General features: G+C 41.0%; 1 protein-coding gene across 4 annotated transcripts in view; it reads right to left on the bottom strand.

Annotated features, from left to right (window-relative positions):
* The window catches only part of RSPO3 (R-spondin 3), a 63651-nt gene that overhangs the window by 5776 nt on the left and 37987 nt on the right, over positions 1-19888 (bottom strand). For all 4 annotated transcript variants that reach the window (XM_017830613.1, XM_017830597.1, XM_017830590.1 and 1 more), the window contains one exon: positions 18418-18615. In XM_017830613.1, the coding sequence (XP_017686102.1) occupies positions 18418-18615 (198 nt within the window). The remainder of the gene's footprint in view (positions 1-18417; positions 18616-19888) is intronic.

Here is a 19888-nt window from a genome sequence, read left to right as displayed (position 1 = left end):
TAACCACTAGACCACCAGAGGCCCCTAATCTAATTTATAGCCCCTGGTCAAATAAACTCCTGCATCTGTATTTATGCAATCCACGCCTGAATACATCAATAAGTATGCAAACTAGGGTATTTCAGAGAAGCCTTTGTATTATCTCGTCAGATGTGGTGTTTCCACTAGACCTATAGCTGTATTTTATGGATTATAGGGAGGAGGTGTTGGTCATGACTTGGGAGACCTTGGTACTCAAGATCACTATGTGACAGAGATTTACTTAGGAAATCATGACTGGTGTGGATTAACTACAACAGATGACAGATTTCATCTACTTTAGGCATTGTCACTTAGTCCCACTTATTATATTCAACTGCAATTATTACAGGGAACTCAGTGCAGCATATTTGTTCACTTCTCCCTTCTGTGGGCACTGGAACCCCAAACAACCATAGGAAGGCATAAAATCTAACTGTGCAAACTGTTTTGCTTTGGTGAAGGGGGTGTTACAGGGTAGGTCTCATGGAAAACCCAGAGGGATGAGAATCTGACATCAGACATTTGGGATGATTGCATCACTCCCATGAAGAAATTTGGCCTGGGAGAGTAGAAGGGGCGAGAGAAGTCATGGAACTGTGCCTGTTGGGGTTGCAGGCACTGATGTAATAGTCCCCACTCTGGAAGGGTACTGGTGCTTCTACTGTGCCTGTCACCACAGACCACAAAAACCTCCCCACTACACTGTAATAAGCTGAAGAGCTATAACAAAAGACCACGAGCCACTGCTGTAATGGGACACAGTGTTCTTGCATACCCTTCACAGCCTTGACTCACCTCTTGGCGCTTTCCTGGCTGTAGGAGCACTGTCAGCACTGGTGCTCCAGTACCAGTGCCCTAACCCCTCTGTACCCCACAGGGTACAAGGACAAAGCTTGAGGGTTAAGTGCCACCATGCTGTGTCGCTCTCCTTCCCACCTGTCCATACCCTTCTCAGAGACATTTTTAGTCCTCTTACACTAAAAGTCCGTCACAATTTCATCATGATGTGACCTTGACAACAACAGCACGGCATGTGCTGAGCAATGATTCCAGGAAGATGAGCGTGCCTTAAGCTCTAAACTCACTATAGCTCTGTCTACAATACAGTCATGCCATATTATGCAAATGAGCAGATCATTCTCATTTTCAAAAAAAAAAAGTGACACTTTTTTTTTCTGGAACACATCCTGTAGCATGTGCTCACACTACTTGCTAGGATAACAAGCCTCCAAATGCCCATCTGCCCACTGATGCAATGGACATTCTGCTTTCATTCCCAAGCCACAAGTGGCTGAGTAATTTGTTAAATCTTTTTGAAGTTTAAACAGCATAACTTTCTTAACACCAATCTTTTTGTTTATTCCTAGCTACTGTGGCCCTATTTTAAAATCACTAGATTTTCAGGTAACCAGAGTGGTGAGGATCAAAAACTTCAGAGCAACCTAAGTGCATTTCTTGGCCTTACTTTCTCCCGAAGACATTCGAACAACTGAAGAGAATATAGGTAAAAATTTTAACAGAGCTAAAGATGAAAGGCATTCAAGGAGCAATTAACTTGGCCAAACCTATGTTCTCCTGCTGTTGAGATGCATGCAGGCTATCATCATGCTGAACAATGGCTTCCCATACCAGTCCAGATGGATACAGAACTTAAAGCATGTATCATATCCACAGTTCTATGTGGTGATCTTAGAAAATTCAAGATACCTGAACAAGCTCAACAAGAGGGCCAATGGGAATCTCATGAGGTTTAACAAGATCAAGAGCAAGGTGCTGCACCTGGATTGGGGCAACCCTCAGTGTCAATACAGGCTGGAGAATGAAAGATGGAGAGAAGCCCTGCTGAGAAGGACTTGGGAGTGCTGGTGGATGAAAGGCTGGATATGAGCTGGCAATGTGCACTTGCATCCCAGAAAGCCAGTTGTATCCTGGGCTTCATCAAAAGCAGTGTGGCCAGCAGGTTGAGGGAGGAGATTCTGTCCCTCTACTTACTCAACTCTTATAAGACCCCATCTGGAGCACTGCATCCAGCTTGGAGTCCCAGGCACAGGAAGGATACCGACCTGTTGGAGTGAGTCCAGGGGAGGCCCATCAAGATGATTAGAGGGATGGAGCAGCTCTCCTGTGAGGAAAAGCTGAGAGAATTCAGATTGTTCAGCCTGGAAAACAGAAGGCTTCAGGGTAACTGAGCAACTGCATTAGGGGACTTGGTGACTAACTTGTACTTACATGTTCTACCTCCTTTTAAAAATGGAAATGCTTCTCTAGATGTAGACTTCAGATGTCTTTGTATGAGACTTGTGATCCTTGAGGTTCACTTTCCTCTGAAAACAGAATCTGGACTACTAGACTGCATTCACTTGAAAAATATTCTTATTTACATTGTGTGTGCTAGCTTGTTCTTGCAAGAAGAGAACAGTGCTGAAACAGGCACATTAGTGGGAATGAGAATGTTGTTTCCAATTACAGAAATAGCTCAGGCCTGTGCCACAGCCATTTGCAGAAAGCGGGCAGAGAGGAATGGAAGGAGGCTGAGCAGATTAGCTATGCCAAGACAGGAGATGTCAGGTTTTGCTGCTGTAGGAGATTAAAGTATAAACTTGTATCCTGTTAGGTGCATGGGCAGTCTGAAGAGATCTTTTCTTATGTGGGCTGCTTGGGAAATGACACTGCTATGCTCATGAGCTCATAAGCAAGGCTTATGAAAAGTCCCTGGCATGTGATGATGTCTTTGCAAACAGGTTGGTTCTGCCTTTCCCATGCCATAGAAAAGACATTGCCAGTGCCTGAAAATAGAAGAATATCTGCCAGTCAAAGAAGCAGCCAGAGGAAGAGGATTGGTATAATGAGTTCTGTTTGCTGTTTCCTCCTCACTTGTCTGTTGGGACTGAGGGAATTTGTTAGCAGCCTTGTTTTAATCAGGACTAATGTTCTAACAACAGCAATTTTGTAATTACATAACAGTTTTCATCTTATAAGAACCCACAGCTTATAAAGGTTGAACACAGCTTCCAAAGAGAGGAAAGTAATGGCTATTTAATAGAGCAGAAAATCACTCCCCATTGCTTTGGACAGGAAGTGACATACGCCGTGCTGGTATTTACAAAACTGGCATTTTCTGCCTTGAGACTTTTAACAGTGACTTCTGAATGGGATTTGGTTTTTACAGCTCTCCTAAAAGTGGTGAAAAGGTATGAGTGTCCAAATCCACTTGATAGGCCTCTTTTAAGACTATTAGAATCAGGTGCAAATACAAAGGTTTGGAATAAGAGTGATTGGTACCAAAAGCCCTCACCCTGTCATTAGAGCATCAGAATACTGGGAGGAATCTCTAATAGCTTGTCTTCCTTTAAGGCACCAATAATTCAAGCCCTTCTGTTAACTTGGATTGAGGTCATAAATATAGTCCTTTTTAGAGACTTAGTTCAGCTGGTGCAGGCTTTTGAACAAACCAGAAATAAAAATGTGATGCTGCATTATGTCAGATCTGCATGTTTAGTCTGCTGCTCTAGAAATAATCAAGAAAAGTTATACATGATAAGAGACAGATGCTAATGCCTCAGCAGACATTTGAAGTCTTTCTAGTACAGTAGTAAAAAGGCAAAAACACACACAAAGAAACTTGTTTCTTTAGTACTCAAATTTGTGCTTGAAGTGCTCTGAAGCAAGGGATAAATGAGAAAAAATGTTTTCCTTGGCTTTACTTACACTGATTGCCTTAATGTAACCTGCTAATTCAGATGATACTTATAAGACACCAATGTCTGGATGCATCCCTAAGAATGCCCTTTTTCATAAGTGATCATAGCTCAGACCTGGTCTATACTGATGGTTGAGTACAGATCCTGGAGGGAATTTGCAAGTGCTGACTCCAACACTTGGGCCAGGCCAGCAGTTCCTGCCCTGGTACTACACACCAGGACCAGGGAGCCTGGGCATCTTGCACCATTTCATTTGCTGATATAAGAGCAGTTATACACTCCCCCTAGAACCTCCTCCTTACATTTCCTTAAGCTTCCTGATAGACCAGGAAGGTAGAGGAAGATGAGGAGTCAACAGGATGCAGCTCTGGCCCCTCTCAGTACGGTTCACTTGACCACTCCTCTCTGAGCATGGTTTGTTTGCGTTTCTGCCTGCGGTGACACCTGTGCTGACAGGTAGATGGGAGTCCCTGCATGTCCCACAGGTAACCCAGGCCAGCCAGATGGCTGGATCAGACTGTCAGCAGCAGGTAACATGTAAGGGGACAGCAACTCCTGATGGATCCACTCATCAAAACCATCAGCACACAGAGCCGGGTGCTATTACTTAAATTCGCCGGAGGCTGGATTCTGCTCTCCGTTGTACTTGCTCAAACACATGGAGGTCACCAAGGTTGGTGTCTGGTGTAAATGAAGAGAGAATTTGCTTTCAAGGATACTTTTCAAATCAAGGTGTTGAAAGTTGACTGTCTCTTTCTGTTTTGTGTCTCCAATGTGTGTGTACTATTTCCGCTGGTCAAAGCATTGATCCTCCCCTCTCAAAGTAGTGCAAATATGTCCAAATACATTTTCATGCTGATTAAAATGACAGGTCAGGTTTCTAAATTTCATACAGATAAGACCATCTAAAGGTCCTCTCTGAAAAAACATGACATGAGATTTCACTTTGACCATCTCCATATGCCTCTGAAGAATTTTTCTCACCTATTGAGAGAATACCTAGCAGTTTACCATGTACAGAGAGGCTTGTGGAAAAGGACACTGGAGTCACCAAGACTCTTGGGCTGTCTCTGAAAAAGGCTCAGGAAATTTCTATGCCAAAAGGATTCAGAATGTAGCCCTAGGAAGCTCGGGAGGACCAAGTTGTAAAAGGCATATCAGATTTTCAGGCTGCTGAGTTTTTGTCAGCCTGCCAGGTGGGTTGCCAGAGGTCAACCCAATGGACAAACTGCCAGGATATTAGGCAGAAACCTAAGAAAAAGACAAAATTGTTTCAAAAGCCTGCCTACTTTCTAATGGGACTTCGTCAAAATCAGCAAGTTTCTGGGAAATGTGATGACTAATAATCTGTTATTTTCCATTTATTTGGAAAATATTTTAAATAAAATATTTAAAATAATATTTCTAAGTAGGTGTCATGGAGGATATGCATGAAAAAAAACTTGAATGTAAATATTTTAACATTGTCTGTAAGTTTTCAATTTAACATGAATCACAGATATGAATTGTTCATGTAAATTTTATCCAGGCTGTCTTGTCTTCTTCTTTTTTTTCCAAAAATGTGATAAGTTTATTCTTTTTAAATCCCTGAGGATGAACTGTGCATTTAGAGCTTTTTGTAGTAACACAGCTTTGCACACTGAAGTGAGCTGCCGGCTTTTTGAGTAGCCTGAAGTGGAATGTGAATGATTATACCATGTGGCAGCGCATCACTGGAGTCCACTTCACTTAGTGTACTTTATAAACTGACTGCTATGCCACTTAGGTTGGATATGGATGCGGTCGCATGGCCCAAAGGCTAGAGGAGATGCGGCTCCCATTGAGATGAGAAAGCAGCCTCTCATGACAGAGGGCACCCCCAAGTGCTAAGGAAGATCTGTGACTCCTGATCCACCTCACCAGGAGATCTGACCTGTGTCCCATCTCACAGAGCTTCTACCGGTAGTGTGTGATGGCAGCTCAGCAGAACTCGCTGCAGGCATGTTTTATTTTTTTGCTTAGTGCTTGGCTGGTACCCCAAGAGTGTCACAGCAGTGCTGATACATTGGTAACAGTCCTAGGTGTGCCTGTGGTGTGTGTGCAGCGCATACATCAGGGCTGGTTACAAGAGCCGAACTATTGGAATGCAAGAAAGGTTCTAAGGAACCTGAAGCAAAAGTTCAGTGAGTGATATTTTCAGTACAATAATGTATTGCAACACGTCAGGACCTTCTCTAGCCTCTGAAAACTGGGACTGTGGGGACAAGCACTCTCTCTTTCCAGCTGTCTCCTGCCTCCAGATGAAGAAGCCCACTCACATTAATCAGCAAATATATTCATGCTTCTCTTTAAAACTGAGTAACTAATCACTTTCCTGCCTGCTCCAAGACCTTTTGCTTTAGTCAAAAGGAGAAACTGCTAACTATTTCTACAGATCTGAGCACCACCTGCTTTTGTTAGTGACTTGTTAGGCACTCTTTTATAACATCTGAGACCAACTCTCTAGCCACTAAACCCAATAATATTTTGCAAGGGTTTGGTATGGCACGCTCTGAAACACTTTACAGACTGTCGTACAGAAATGTAGAAATCTCAGGGGCAAGAAAACAGGAAATAGTTGGTGCACACATACTGTAGTAAGATACTAATAAGGAGCAGGATGCTTTATTCAAGGAATTCAGAACAAATAGACCCTTACTCCAACCTCAGCCAGAAACTCTAAAAAGTAACTTAAAATTGTTCATGTACTTTTGAAAATGCTACCCAAGATGTCTCTTTGTCCAAGAAGTTAATTTATGTGCTCTGAAAGATTGAGTTTCTTTCAGATAGAAAACAGAGATTCCATCAGCCTTAAGCCTGAAGTATTCAGAGGTATTCACAGAGACTCTTCCATCTCCATATTACATCTTCCATTGTGTCACATTTAAACTTGAGAGATTTATCCATTGAAGCTTTAGTTTAATTTAAGATCACTGTGGAAAAAAAATCCAGGAACAAAAAATATGCTGTGCCTGGGAATGTGATCCTTTGTCTCAGTGAGAAAAACTTCTTTTCTTTATAATATGGCCTTTATATGACTTTCTCAGGTTCCACAAGTGTAAAACAGAGAAAAGAGATCCTTAATTTTGTTAAGTGCTTTGGGATCTATGCATAAAAACCACTACTGCTGCAAATCAGAGACACTGAAAGGGACAGAGTCCTCCTTACTTCAGTTAATGGTTTGAAGGACCAAATGTCATACTTCAAATAGAGAGCTCAGGATTGTTCTTTACAGAAATATTGTTTCCTTGCGCATGCTTAAAGGTAGTAGGGTCTGGATCGCCCACTGGCATTCCCTCCCACCACCCACATCATATGAGAAATAAAGTCAGTTCCTCTGGATTTAAACTAAATCCTTCTGGTTTAGCAATGCACATTTCTGCGTAGGCAATAAACATCTGTCGTCTGCCATTCATTAATATTAATTATAAATGGTCACTAGCTCATGGGATCCAAGTCCACCAGCTGAGATTTTTCCAACTTTGACCTTGTTAGGTTTGTATAAAAAGTGTTCAGAAGGGTTATTCGAAGCTCGAAGCCAGCAATAAGTGCAATTTGCAGAGTACAGCATTTAGATTATGCACTTAGAACAAGGGCAGTCAGAAGGGGTGATGGGGAGCGGAGAAGGGGAGGGAAGAGGGAAGACAGAGCATGAAACAGAGCTCCTTTAAATGCTTGAGAGTTTTAGACCTTTCTGCAGGCTAATGACAGGGAGAGGCATTGTCCATAATGAAACCAGCCCATCCATTAAACATTACTGTAAATGAAAGGTTGCGTGAATTAAAGGTTGTTCATCTCATGTTTCAGGAATGTAGCTGTGTTTCATGTCTAAAGCCTGTTTTCCTTTTAAACGGAGTTCTTCAGTTGACAAATGAGAGAAAATTTCAGAAAGCAAATGGGCAGAAGTAAATACATGCTTAAGAACAAAGCAGAGACATAACTGTAGCTGTAAATCTTTATACTGAGGCTACTGTTTGCCATAGATATTGGGGAGGATTAGATTAGAATTGAAAAGTTTCATTACTGGGTCATTTTGCTTATAAACCAAAAAAAAAACAATAGAAAATATGTTCATCAAATCCTGACCTTAATACTACCTGTATATGTTTCATACGGAACGCTGCTTAATTCTTCTGCTACCATTTTGGATTTCAAGGAACTAAAAAGAGAAAATTTAGAAAATACTTTTTCTGAATTTTGCATGGCCACCACATTTTTAAATTATAAATCTTGGGTTTTCTTCTCCCTGTTAATTTTTTTACTACTGCAAAATCACTTCAACAAAAATTACTTGAAAATAATATTTGTTTTCACCTGTCCTTATATTAGCTCTCTTTTTTTCAGGCCTAAGCATACAGCAATATGGCCCTCAGGGGCCATATCTTCATCTGCTCTTAAAATATACACACCTTCATTGGCAGAGAGGTGCTAGCTCATATCTCTGGTGAATTAGTAAGAAAATCCAGCCCTGTATGCTTCCTATAACTGATACAAAACTGATGAATACAAAGAGAAACACGAGCAGATATCTCAGCAATGCAAATTACTAAACTGGACAAAATGAAAGGAAATTTGAATTCAGTTCTTTGACTCAGGCCCAAATAAAAATCTGAGGTTGGTAAAGACAGCAGGAGACCTTATTCTGATGTCAGCAGACAGAGATACTTGGATTCGTGCTCTGTAAATGTGCAGTATGTTGCCTCTCCCTAGGAGTCTTACAGAAGGCAACAGACAAGAAAAAAAATTGTGGAAATTTTGTAGCCATTTTATAAATGTTAATCAAAGCATTATCTAGTTTATTATTAGTCTATGAAGCTGAACTACTATACTTAGGCTATCTCTGATGAATATTTGTCTAATCTTCTAAAAATCTTCCATGATAGAGGTTCCCACAACCTCCCTCCTGTTCTTTACAATCTCTGATAATAATATGGGATGTCATCGTCTCATTCTTGGGAATGTTGTGAAGCTCCTTTGGACCTTTATAAACAAAAGTTATGGCAGCAAGTGTTTAACTTCGTAAGTTTTTCAAACTTATGAAGGTGGAAGAGCTGGGAGGTGGTAGCCTAAGCAGACCAAAGGCTACATCAGGTGTCAGAGCTGGCAGGGAGAGTGAGCTGAGACAACGAGACTGGTGATGCAGAGACGTGGGTGGGGAAAAGCAAACAGAGCTGACTGGGTGGGGAAGAACAGGCAAATATCCAGAAAGATGAGGAGAAACAACAGCCAAAAAAGGGCTCCCTTGTTTTCGCTTTGTTACAAAGGAATGCTGAAAATCCTTACTTTACAGTTAGATCCACAGTACTCTGAAGTCAATGGGATTTCAGTGCATCTTTGATCAGGCCTTTTAAAATAAGGGCAGCTGTAACACAATAATGAATGAGTACCATTGCTGCCCATGATTGCAGTGTTATAACAGCATTGCTATACATGGAAGTGTTCCACAGCCCAGGATTTAGCTGATTAAACAGTGCTGAATATCTCGCCATTAGATTCGAAACATCCACTGCCTGATTTACTCTGTAGCTCAAATACTCCAGATGTTTTGCATTCTTGGACAAAATTTGATAGATGTGCTATCAAACTCCTCCCTTGCATTTGTTCTTTTTTCCAGGATAGACAGGTCAAAGTAGTAAAAAGGTTTAGATCTCCAGGTGGCAAGGGCCAGGTGAGCCCTGCTGTCAGCAGCCACCTCCCTTCACCTTTACTTTTTAGTAATATTGTCCAAAGGTGAGAAAACAGCTTGCTGTGGTCTTCTGAAGAGTCAGCAGAAAGCAGTCATCAAGATATCCTGCTGTGGCCCACAGCCTGGAAGAGTCTTATTTTCTCTTCCAGCAGTGACAAACATGTCCCTCCCTCAGAAGGAGCTCCTTAAATCACTAGAAATTAGGGGAAGGACTTTGGAAGCATCAGCTGAGAGATGTGATAGAAGACCAGTGAGGAGAGAAAGATGGGTATGTGAGGATGTTCTGCAGAGGAGGGAAGGGAGGTGGGGAAAGATAGAGTGATATGCTCTTTGCACATGGTCTCTGCTCTGTGGTGCTGAGAGGGGAGAGTTTCCTATTTGCTTCTCCTACAAAACTAGTCACAGTTTCCTATTTGCTTCTCCCTGAAACTCAACAATATGAAGTTGCTGAAGGTGAAAGTGCCATGAATAAGTTAAGTACAGCTGTACCAGGGAAGAAGGCCAGAGACTAGGCAGACCCCTGCATGTCTGCACAACATAACTTGTAGTTTGTTTAAGGACTCTGACCTGCAGCAGTGCTCTTCCCCAGTCAAATCTGCTGTGGAGGGAACAGCCCCAGCTAGTTTGGTTGCAAGCCAGAAGGTGGCCCTTGGCCATGTGGGCAAGGAGCAGACCTCTGCCTGGTCTTTTGCAGGGTAGACACGGATGTGGATTTCACCTTCTAGAGCTGGAGCTCTCAATCTCAGACATTTTTATTGAAGAGGGAAGACTTTAGGTAGGTGCTGGAAATTTGGTGTTGAATGAATATCTGATGGATACTTTGGAAGGGAGAGGAAGAAGGGTTCTTGGGTGGTTTGTATTTCTATCTGTTTTTACTACAAAGCTCAGGCATCTAAAATATAGTCAACTAGCCAATTCTGGAGCACAAGGAGGCACCAGAAGGGAAGATCAGAAAGAAAAAGAGCTGAGTTCTATCCCTTATTTGGTTTAGGGATCTGAAGAGGACTGCTCTCACATTGTTGACATTTTAATAAAATAATGCAATCAGCTTTTTTCTGATTCACGTCCCTTACGAGAGCAATTGATTACACACTTCTGTCTCAGCTTTGACACTATTCCTGTTAATACAAGGTTGATACTTTTTATCATCAGCATTCCTGCACATTTTTTATAGCTTACTCCAGAGGGCCTCAGGTCATCTGAGTGACCTCCCCACTCCAAGTCCCCCAGGACAGAGAGGAGGCAGAATGTGGTGAGAGAGGAGCTAGCAGCCAGAAAGGAGAACATGCTCTGAGGAGCACAGAGACAGTGTCGGCCCAGCACCCTGTAGGGCTAAAACTGATTTTGTTACCTGAGGGCACAGCCATTTTCACCTGACTGTTCATCAAGATGCATATTACTCAGTGAGTACAACCTTGGCATGGTACATGCAGTGTCTGCAGTCAAGTGTACCACATGTGCAGAGGTGCACAGCAGGTACGTACCACTTGCTTGTGTGGTTCATACATGTCTGTCACAACTGGAGGATGTGATGAGAATTTAATGTTCATACTAGCACAAGCAAAATAAATGTACTTGTAGCAAAACAAAATATTATTATTAATTAGTTCAGATTTTAATGTCTCCCTTTGCAGATAGTAACCTAGTAAAACTTTAAAAAACTGCCTGTGATTAAATCTTTTAAATGCTATGAGGTTAAAAATAACTTTTTCCAACCTTTTCAGCCCTTGATTTGTAGAGTAAGTACATCCTTTAATACTAGCTATTTGAGATTCACAAATCATTTCGACTCATTTCATCTTTATCTCCCCCTCTGAACTCTTCTCACCCAGATTTCTTCTCCAGGTCATGTCCTTGTCTGGTGTCCAGCAGCAGTGGGCAGCCCTGTGCTGTCTATGCCCTGCCTCACTCAGGGTATCCCCAGGATGCCATTTCACTTCATGTTGCAACTAGCAGATTCCTGGTCTCAGCAGCCCTACTCTTGGAGGCTGGAAATGTGTTAAAGTTAAAGAGTCAAAACCCCTGCAAGGAAAGGAAATGAGAAGTCCTCTTGGCAGCAACAAATGGAAAATAAACAACCAAACTCTTCACAAAACAGATTCCTCAATTATAGTAACTCAGGCTTGCAAAGGCCAGAGTTAGGGCCCATTGGCGTATGCAGTATGTAAACACAGGGTTGCAGTAATTAGTTTCATGTTCATTTTGAGGTTTCAGAAGTCCTGTGACCTGCCATGGAGTAGGGTCATTAACCATAACCACACTAGTGACCTTCACACAGGACACACTCTCACAGTTATACGAGCGAACTGTGTACTGTGATGTCTCCCTGGCTCACATGCTCCAGCCCTCTTATTTTAAAGGCCACTGAGTTCTACATGAGGGATAAGATGTGACTTTTAGGACGGGCTGTGATTGGAATATCCTACTTTCCCATATAGCAATGCTTAGGATTTAAATGTGATTAAGTAAAATTACTAAATACCAGAAATATACAGAATTTTCTCAAATTCTTTTTTTTTTTTAATCAGAAAAATTTGTTTGAGGAATTACTGAAGTGTGTGGGCCTCCATTGCACTGGAGGAGACTTTTATCTTTGGTGTGTGGAGTGCATAGGGACAGACTATTCAGAGCTTGTTCTCTGAAAGGCAACCCACCTTTGAATAAGCAGATGTGCAGCCACTACTAGATGTTTATCAACACAACGAAATGCTGCTCTAACCTTGATTTTGCCAACACTTGGTGAAATTACTGTTGGACATGAGTATTTTTCAACTCTGGTTTTTGTTTTACTGTGGCTGATCTATGGATTCCCTGAAACACACTCATCTTGCTTACAGAGTCTGTCTGAGTGAACTTTGATTTAGATTTTGCAGTGTTGCAAAGTCATTACCGTACAGATGGAGAAAATGCGCCCTTTAATTTAAAAGTTAACAGTTAAAAGTCCATATCACTCATATTAGGCTGTACTTAAAAATCATTGGAAAGAAACAGGCACTTTCAGGAAGCAAATTATTTTGCACTTCTTAGAATCTGTCTTACAGCATCTTAGGTGCAGTATTAACCCCACCATTAACACGACCCTTGTTTTGACAATAGCAAGCAATTTTTAGCTGTCCAGCCTAAATGGAGTGAACCCCATCATACCCTTGCAAAGCCTACAGAGGCTCAGTGGAGTCCCAGCTTGTCATTCCTAGTCTGATTTCTCAGATGGCAAAATCAATTGCATCCATATAAAATTCAGATTGTCCAGTGTGACAAAAGAACTCAGCAAAATGCACAAGCAACTGTTCCGGAGGCCTGTCAGTCAAGAATTTTTGGGAAAAAAAGGTGTATTGGCACATTAATAAACACATTGATATGGCACATACTTATGCAAGTCTTAAGTGGCTACACAGAAATTTCTGTGGGTTGTGAAGATCATGAAACCCTGATTTTACATATCAAGGTTTAAAACCTTGAGCAAAAAAGTGGGGAAAGTCATGCTGATTTCAAATGACTTCACTACTGTACTTCCACCTACATTTTGAAATGTAATGCAACTAACACATCTTTTCTTCTCTTTTAATAGGGACTATTTTTAATTTGTTTTGCCTGGGATGGCTTAGCTGACTGCTAATGAAGTTAATACCCCTCAACAGGATTTGGTGTAGAATTACTGCAGAAACTTTTCTTTGTGAGAAATACTAAAGGGGCAACTTAATTTAGACTCCAGAGCCCTCTGTGCTTCATTGTTACATGGATCTGTGTGGCATCAGAGTGTGTACATTAGGGTGGGTAACTCAATGAGCTTAAATTAAATGAGTGAAATTAATTTATCGACTGATATTTTAAGTTTGCACTAAGTTAAATTGTTTTCAGCTAAAGTGAATTCTTGATGAATGGCTTGGGATTTTTAGCTGGGTGGTGGTTTGGGAAATCTGATGGTTACCTGATAGGATTCCTTCCTCACAGCATAGCCAACTGAAGGCTTTTTCAGACATTATCGGATTATTATGTTGAAAGCATTATGTGGACGTATAGCAATAAGGGATGGAGGAACTAGTCCAGAGAAACAAAAGACATGAGTTGAGTCTCAATTCTCTAAGTTATTCAATCAAACCTGCGTTTTTATAGTCACATATATGCAGTACAAGATAGGAGCATTTATTTTACTTTATTTACCCAAAATATATATACTTGCTTATTAAAACTGTTCAGCAATAAATCCTGTTCCCTTAGTTCCCTTCTGCTTGCCAGTCTATACCCAGAATTCAGCTCCTCATCTCAAAGACACTGCTCTCTCTCTTATTCCTGCTGTAATTTAAAAAAAAAAATAAATCACAGCATAATGTCTCTATTCTCCTTACAGCACAAGCCATTAATGGACAAGCTACCTTGCCTCCAGGGGGGTGTAGTCTTTTGAATTTTGACTAAAATTACCCCTCTTCCTCTCATAACAATATCCTGCTTTCAGACTGTACAAGGTGGTAAATTCCTACATTTCATTGTGAAAAAGAAATATGCTTTTCTACACCCATGCCACCATGTCTTCATTTCTAATGCTTGAATTTTTGCCTATCAGGAACAGGAACCTTCATTGGTCTGTGTTTGCACAGATGGGATGCAGTTAGCATTGCTTCTGTCCTTTGAACATCTAAACACCACAAACATGCAATTGTGGTTGCTCATTCAATATATGAATGAGCAACAATTGAAATATAATTTTATTTGCTTACAGCGATACAGCTGTGTAACTAATGTCATCTATCTATTGGCTTGTACAATACCCAGATTTCTAAGGTGTCTTCCTTGTTCATAAATAATACTAGTTTTGATGAGTTCTTTTAGTCTCTTCAAACTGATCAGAACATATTCTCTGAAAGCACTTAAAATTGGTTGATCTCTGTGGGGGTTTAGCTGGGACTCCACAGAAAGTCATGTGGTGAATATTCTCTTCTTGGCAGAATTACTCATGAAAACATGCAATTCCTTCCCCACAAATACTTTTGTATGCAGAATATCAGAATTTCAGAATATTTGTCTTTTGGCCAGTAAAAGTCAATCTCACACATTTGCAGACAGCAGTCCAAAGGGACTCGTGTTTGGCGAGAGCACATTTATTAAGGCAAAGGATAATTTTCAGTGTTTGAAGAGCTCTGCATGTTATGCTTTTCCAGTACATCTATTTACCATTTGACACGAATGGACATGGCTACAAGAAACATGTGACTCAACGAATATCTGTCAGTGAAGGGTAGGAGTCAAGAAAGTGTTAAGTGTGGAAGGGCAAAAGTAACAGTGTACTGCACTGGAGGAGGAAAAAAAATGTGTGAGGGAAAGAAAGAAAGAAGAAAAATAGAATTTAATATGCAGACTAAAATGAACTCACCATCATGGGACTAAAAGAGGAGAACGATGAAATAAATTACAGTGAAGTTTGGAAAGGACTGAACTATAAAAGGAGCCTGTATATGAAAAACATGGGAATTACCATGTCAGAACATCCTAGAATCAACTTATTTAGTGCTAAAATAAGCAAAAAGAGCCTTTTAGACTAGTTGGGCTATTTGTTTCCTCATTATTCCGATTTGTTTTCATCCATTCTGAAAATACTAGCACCTTCTCACAGTAAAACTTCATTTTGCAGCCAGTGAGGGGAAAAAAAAAAGGTTGCAATAGATCTCATCAGCTTCAATAACACACTAGCAAATGGAAACAAACAAAGAAACCCTCTCTTCATCTGCTTTATCTCGTTTTGGATAGCTGTTCCAGAGACATGTCCTTGCTGCTGCGCGATAGGAGTGCCTTAACTGACTAACATCCTGTCTCTGACCTCAACTTCTTGAGCAAAGTCTTTGAGGCATCTGTGACGAGCATACCCCGTCATCATGTGGTCTTTGCCCTAGCTCCCTCAGCCACAGACATCTATTCAACATGGAAATGGCCAAGGCTGACCAAGCTAGCTCTCTTGTCATGGCCATGGAGAAAAGATTAACAGCACTGTTCGTAACTGCTGGGTCTGCAGCTACACTTCAAAAGCCACTGCCATGGAAGCTAAATTCTAAAGCAACCCCTGAACAGCCACGGGGAGTTGTACAATAAAAAAGAGAACTGTCAATATTTCTCAACAGTAAATACAAACTTATTTACTTTCCCTTCCCTTTTAAGTGTTTCTGTTGTTACCTCCTTCTGCACTCACTGCATGGGCACAGCTAGCCATAAGAACAGAGCCTGGCTTGATTTCTCGGGCAATTACTCTATTGTTCAAAGGGGAACAGAAGTTTCTTTTTGTGTAATAAGGGACAGTAGCAGTAGGGAAGATATGTTGCCTGGAGTTAAGTTGGAAAGTTTTGTTTCCCCATTCCAGTAAGAACAGAAGGAAAACTTGTAGCTTAATTCTCAGTTTCCTTTCTTGTCACCATAATCCATCCCTTGAAGCTATTTTAACCTGATGTTTTATATGTGAATTTCTTCATATTTATTAAGAATTATCTTTCTTAAAAAAAAAAAAAAATCATGTCCCTGAGAAGGTGTATGAAAATGAATGGGAAAGACTTTTGTAGATACTGAGAAGGTGGATTTCAGAACATAAAAAAATGGCTTTCAGATATAGACACACAAATCCCAAGGGCACAGATAGAGTTGGAACATAGGTTTCATCAGCCTTCATTGGTTTTGAAGGAATTGTCTACTGATCATAAAACAGGCTAGGATATAGACTGTGACTTGCTCAAAAGGAAGAAAAAACCCCACCTTTAAGCACACTGTAGAAAAGAATGAAAGAAAAAGATTCCTGATTGTGAATGAATTCTTGTGGTGCACAGTATTTTTCAAGTATGGTTTGGCTTAAATCCCATAAAATAAGAATGGACAATAAAATACCTGAGTAGTTTCTTCTAAAGTCCTTATTACACAGGAACAGCAGTCATTTCTCAAAGAGAAATGTCTTGTCCAATCTGAAATACCAATACCAACATACCATACACAAATACACAATATTGTTGCCCCAAAAAATCCCAGTTTCACAGTTCCAAAATTACAGTTCATTCCTATATTTTCACCCTTGTCAAAAATAGGCCTCGATAAGGAAAAAAACCTGAGTCTTCCCCCTGTTACAGTGGGCTAATGAGAGGCTGTTTCAAGTTGCACCACTGAGCAGGAACAGGAGCAAGTCTGGGCATCCTGGACATAGAAATCTGTAGCATTTTTACAGGAATCTGTAAATAGGTTGCCTTGGCTTTTACCTTGATGCAGATGCACCTCTTTACCTCTTCAAGACACTGCCTGACAAAAGGAGGAGGAGGAGGTTACACCTACCCCTATAGGCTCCCATTAATCAGTAAATCTAACCAGTTCTTGGGGAAGGGGGAGGCATCTGTAGCTATCTGATTCATAAGATCCTCCTTCTAACCATAGAATCACAGAATATGCTGAGTTGAAAGGGACCCATCAGGATCATAAAGTCCAACCCCTGGCCCTACTCAGGACACCTCAATAATCACACCATGTACCTGAGAGCATTGTCAAAACTCTTCTTGAACTCAGTCTTGGTGCTGTGACCACTTCCCTGGGGAGCCTGTTCCAGTGTGCAACCACACTCTGGGTGAAAAACTTTTTCCTGATATCCAACCTAAACCTCCCCTGACTCAGCTTCATGCCATTTCTTCAAATCCTGTCACTGGTCACAAGAGTGAAGAGATTGCTACTTGCCCCTCCACTTCCCCTTGTGAGGGTGTTGAAGACTGCAATGAGGTCTCCCCTCAGTCTCCTCTTCTCCAGGCTGAACAGGCAAGTGACCTCAGCTGCTGCTCATACGGCTTCCCCTCAAGGCCCTTCACCATCTTAGTGGCCCTCCTTTGGACACTCTCTAATAACATTATTTCCCTTCTCATGAAGTACATCCCCAGGGAACAAGCCAACCTTCAAAAGGGTTATGAGTTCCAAACCCTTTGAACATTTCCATAAGTAATTTCAGCAATCCTTGCCACCATTTAACAGTGAAACAGTCAGTTAGTACTTGTTACCAGCAGCTTCTCCTGACTCACAGATGTTCACATGAGGGGAGAGTTGCTCCACCTGTTCCACTCACCCTCAAAAGGAGTGAGAGGAAAAGAGAAAATAGGCAGGATGGGGAAATGGGAAGGATGGGGAAAATGGGAGGGATGGGGAAAAAGAAGTATTCCATAGACCGTCCTATGTCAACCAGAGTAACTGCACTGGGGACAGACCAAGGAACTTCCCCTCTGCAAGAAGAGAAGAAAAGGGAACAATGGAACAACAATATCTACTGGGTGGAATTTGTGTAAATTATTATTTCATAGACTTCTTAACATGTGGGATACCATTCACTAGCTGTCATGCTGGGGAATAAGTCCAACAAGCTGCCTTGCATGGATGGATGGTTCTGCTGGCAGTTTTGCTTTTTAGGTGAAACCAAGTGGAGTTTCTCTTGTTTGCCATGCAGTGTTGTGGTCTTTCTCCTGTGCTGGGACTTCATGACCTAGATGCAAATCAGGCCATGTTGTTCAGCCAGAGCAAGTAGAAAGAGTTCAGGAGAGAGGCCACAGCGCTGCATTTGCACGAGCTATAGTTTTACCTGTAGGGAAGCACGAAATAGGAATTGTTTTGGAGGAATCCCATGGTTGAAGCATGAAACTTGGCTGCCTGATACCCAACAAACAACAACCACCATGACATGTTTTATGATGGATCTTTTCGTTCTGAGTGCCACATGCAACCCGTCATCTTGGCAGCTCTTTCAGAAGACAGAACTGAAAGACAAAGTTCCTTCCCATGAGCCCACCCTGTTCTCTCTAGATCACACAAAGCACATTTTTTGAGCAGTGTTAGGACTTTATTTACTCCAGGCAAAGGCACAGTTCTCTCCAGCCCGAAGAACACCACATCAATGGGAGCTTTGGTGAAGCCTGCAATCAAGGCCTAAGAATTCAGGTGTGAATTATTAAAAAAGCACAATACCAATCTCATATTATGATGATGATAACGTGGTACCTTTTCCTTCCTTCTGACATCTCTTTCTTTGTACAATACATTTTCTGCTCTCGCTTGTAGCTGGGCAGGGATTACCCTTTGCTGATGGATGCTGTACGATCTCTCTGACCCTTACTTCATTTCCTCTTTTGAAACCACATGTTTTTCCTTTCTTTGTGCAAGGGCTCCATGGACTCCACTCACTAGCTTCACAGTGCACTGCAATAAATATAGGACAAACTGAGCCTGGCCAATATATTTTTGTATACACAATATATATGGTACATTAATTTTATTCTGCATCAGCCAAAAGGTGGTAAAAACTAATGAAATTAATTAGCAGTGACATACAGCAGTGAATTGACAGAAATTGGACACCTGAGGATATATAGCACAAAATAATGTCAAATAATTATGTCAGTTACTACTTTCTACTGGCTATTTTGTAATTCCATTCCTGAAACAAGGCAACAACAACACAATTGGTCTCAATGAAATCAGTTACTGGGGTTTGTTCTTAGGTTCCTTTGGTTTGATGCAGGTACAAACCCTTGTAGCTTCAGTGGAATTAAACTTTGGTCATGCCTGTGTGAAAGGTGAGTGAAGTTATTGGGGTCAAGCTGCTGCAGCTGGTCTCAAAGATATTGAATTTGGAAATCAATAGTTATAAAGGACCAACTGATATTGAAAGATACTACAGTAGGAGTCAAGCATCTTTGGTAATTTGCTGCTTGATATTCAGATTAAATTGTGAAAGAGTCATCATCTGTAGTATATACAAGCTGGAAATAGGCAAAGCAGAGGAGAACTTAGATTGGGATGGGTTTTCAAACTTTTCCGAACAGTGTAGGTTACAGTTTCTAAATCAGAGTGATGTGAATGTGCATCCTGTACTATTTGGAACTCAAAATGTGTGTCGCTGCACACTTGTCCAAACAGTGTAAACAAAAATGAGAGTAACTTTGGAAGCTTAACAGTATGCTCTTAATAGCCATCCTTGTCTTGTACCATCTCCTCAGTATCCTTCTCTTGATAAATGATAGTAAATATTTATATTTACTTTATGTATAACTGCGTGTTTAAGATTATAAGTCATCATTGAAGACGGAAAGACTTCCCGTCCCTATATAGGGAGGAATTTGTAAGTCAGTATTTTTCCAGCTCCAGAATTTACTTCTGAATTTTCCAAAACCTAGAAAATATAACTGACTTCAGGCAATCTCTGAGCCTTCCTTCAGTGAATTATCATGTGGGTCATTTTTTTTCATATTACACTGGCACTGTCCTGTTAAAATAATTGACTTTCACGTGCACGAAAAGGTTCTGTTTTACTCCATAGCTTTAAATGGCTTTTCTTAGTTGAGTCTGACTCATTGTTAAAGCGGCTAAGTGTACAGCACTTGGAAACAGCCTCCAATAAACAAAAATGATCCCTTGAATTTCTTTCAAAGATGAAAGTCTTTGCTTGCAAATAAAACCGTGAAAGCCTACA

This window comes from Lepidothrix coronata, unplaced genomic scaffold (genome assembly GCF_001604755.1).
Source record: "Lepidothrix coronata isolate B3197 unplaced genomic scaffold, Lepidothrix_coronata-1.0 Scaffold5, whole genome shotgun sequence".
NCBI classification, from domain to species: Eukaryota; Metazoa; Chordata; class Aves; order Passeriformes; family Pipridae; genus Lepidothrix; species Lepidothrix coronata.
This window is presented reverse-complemented; position numbering and strand designations above follow the sequence as displayed.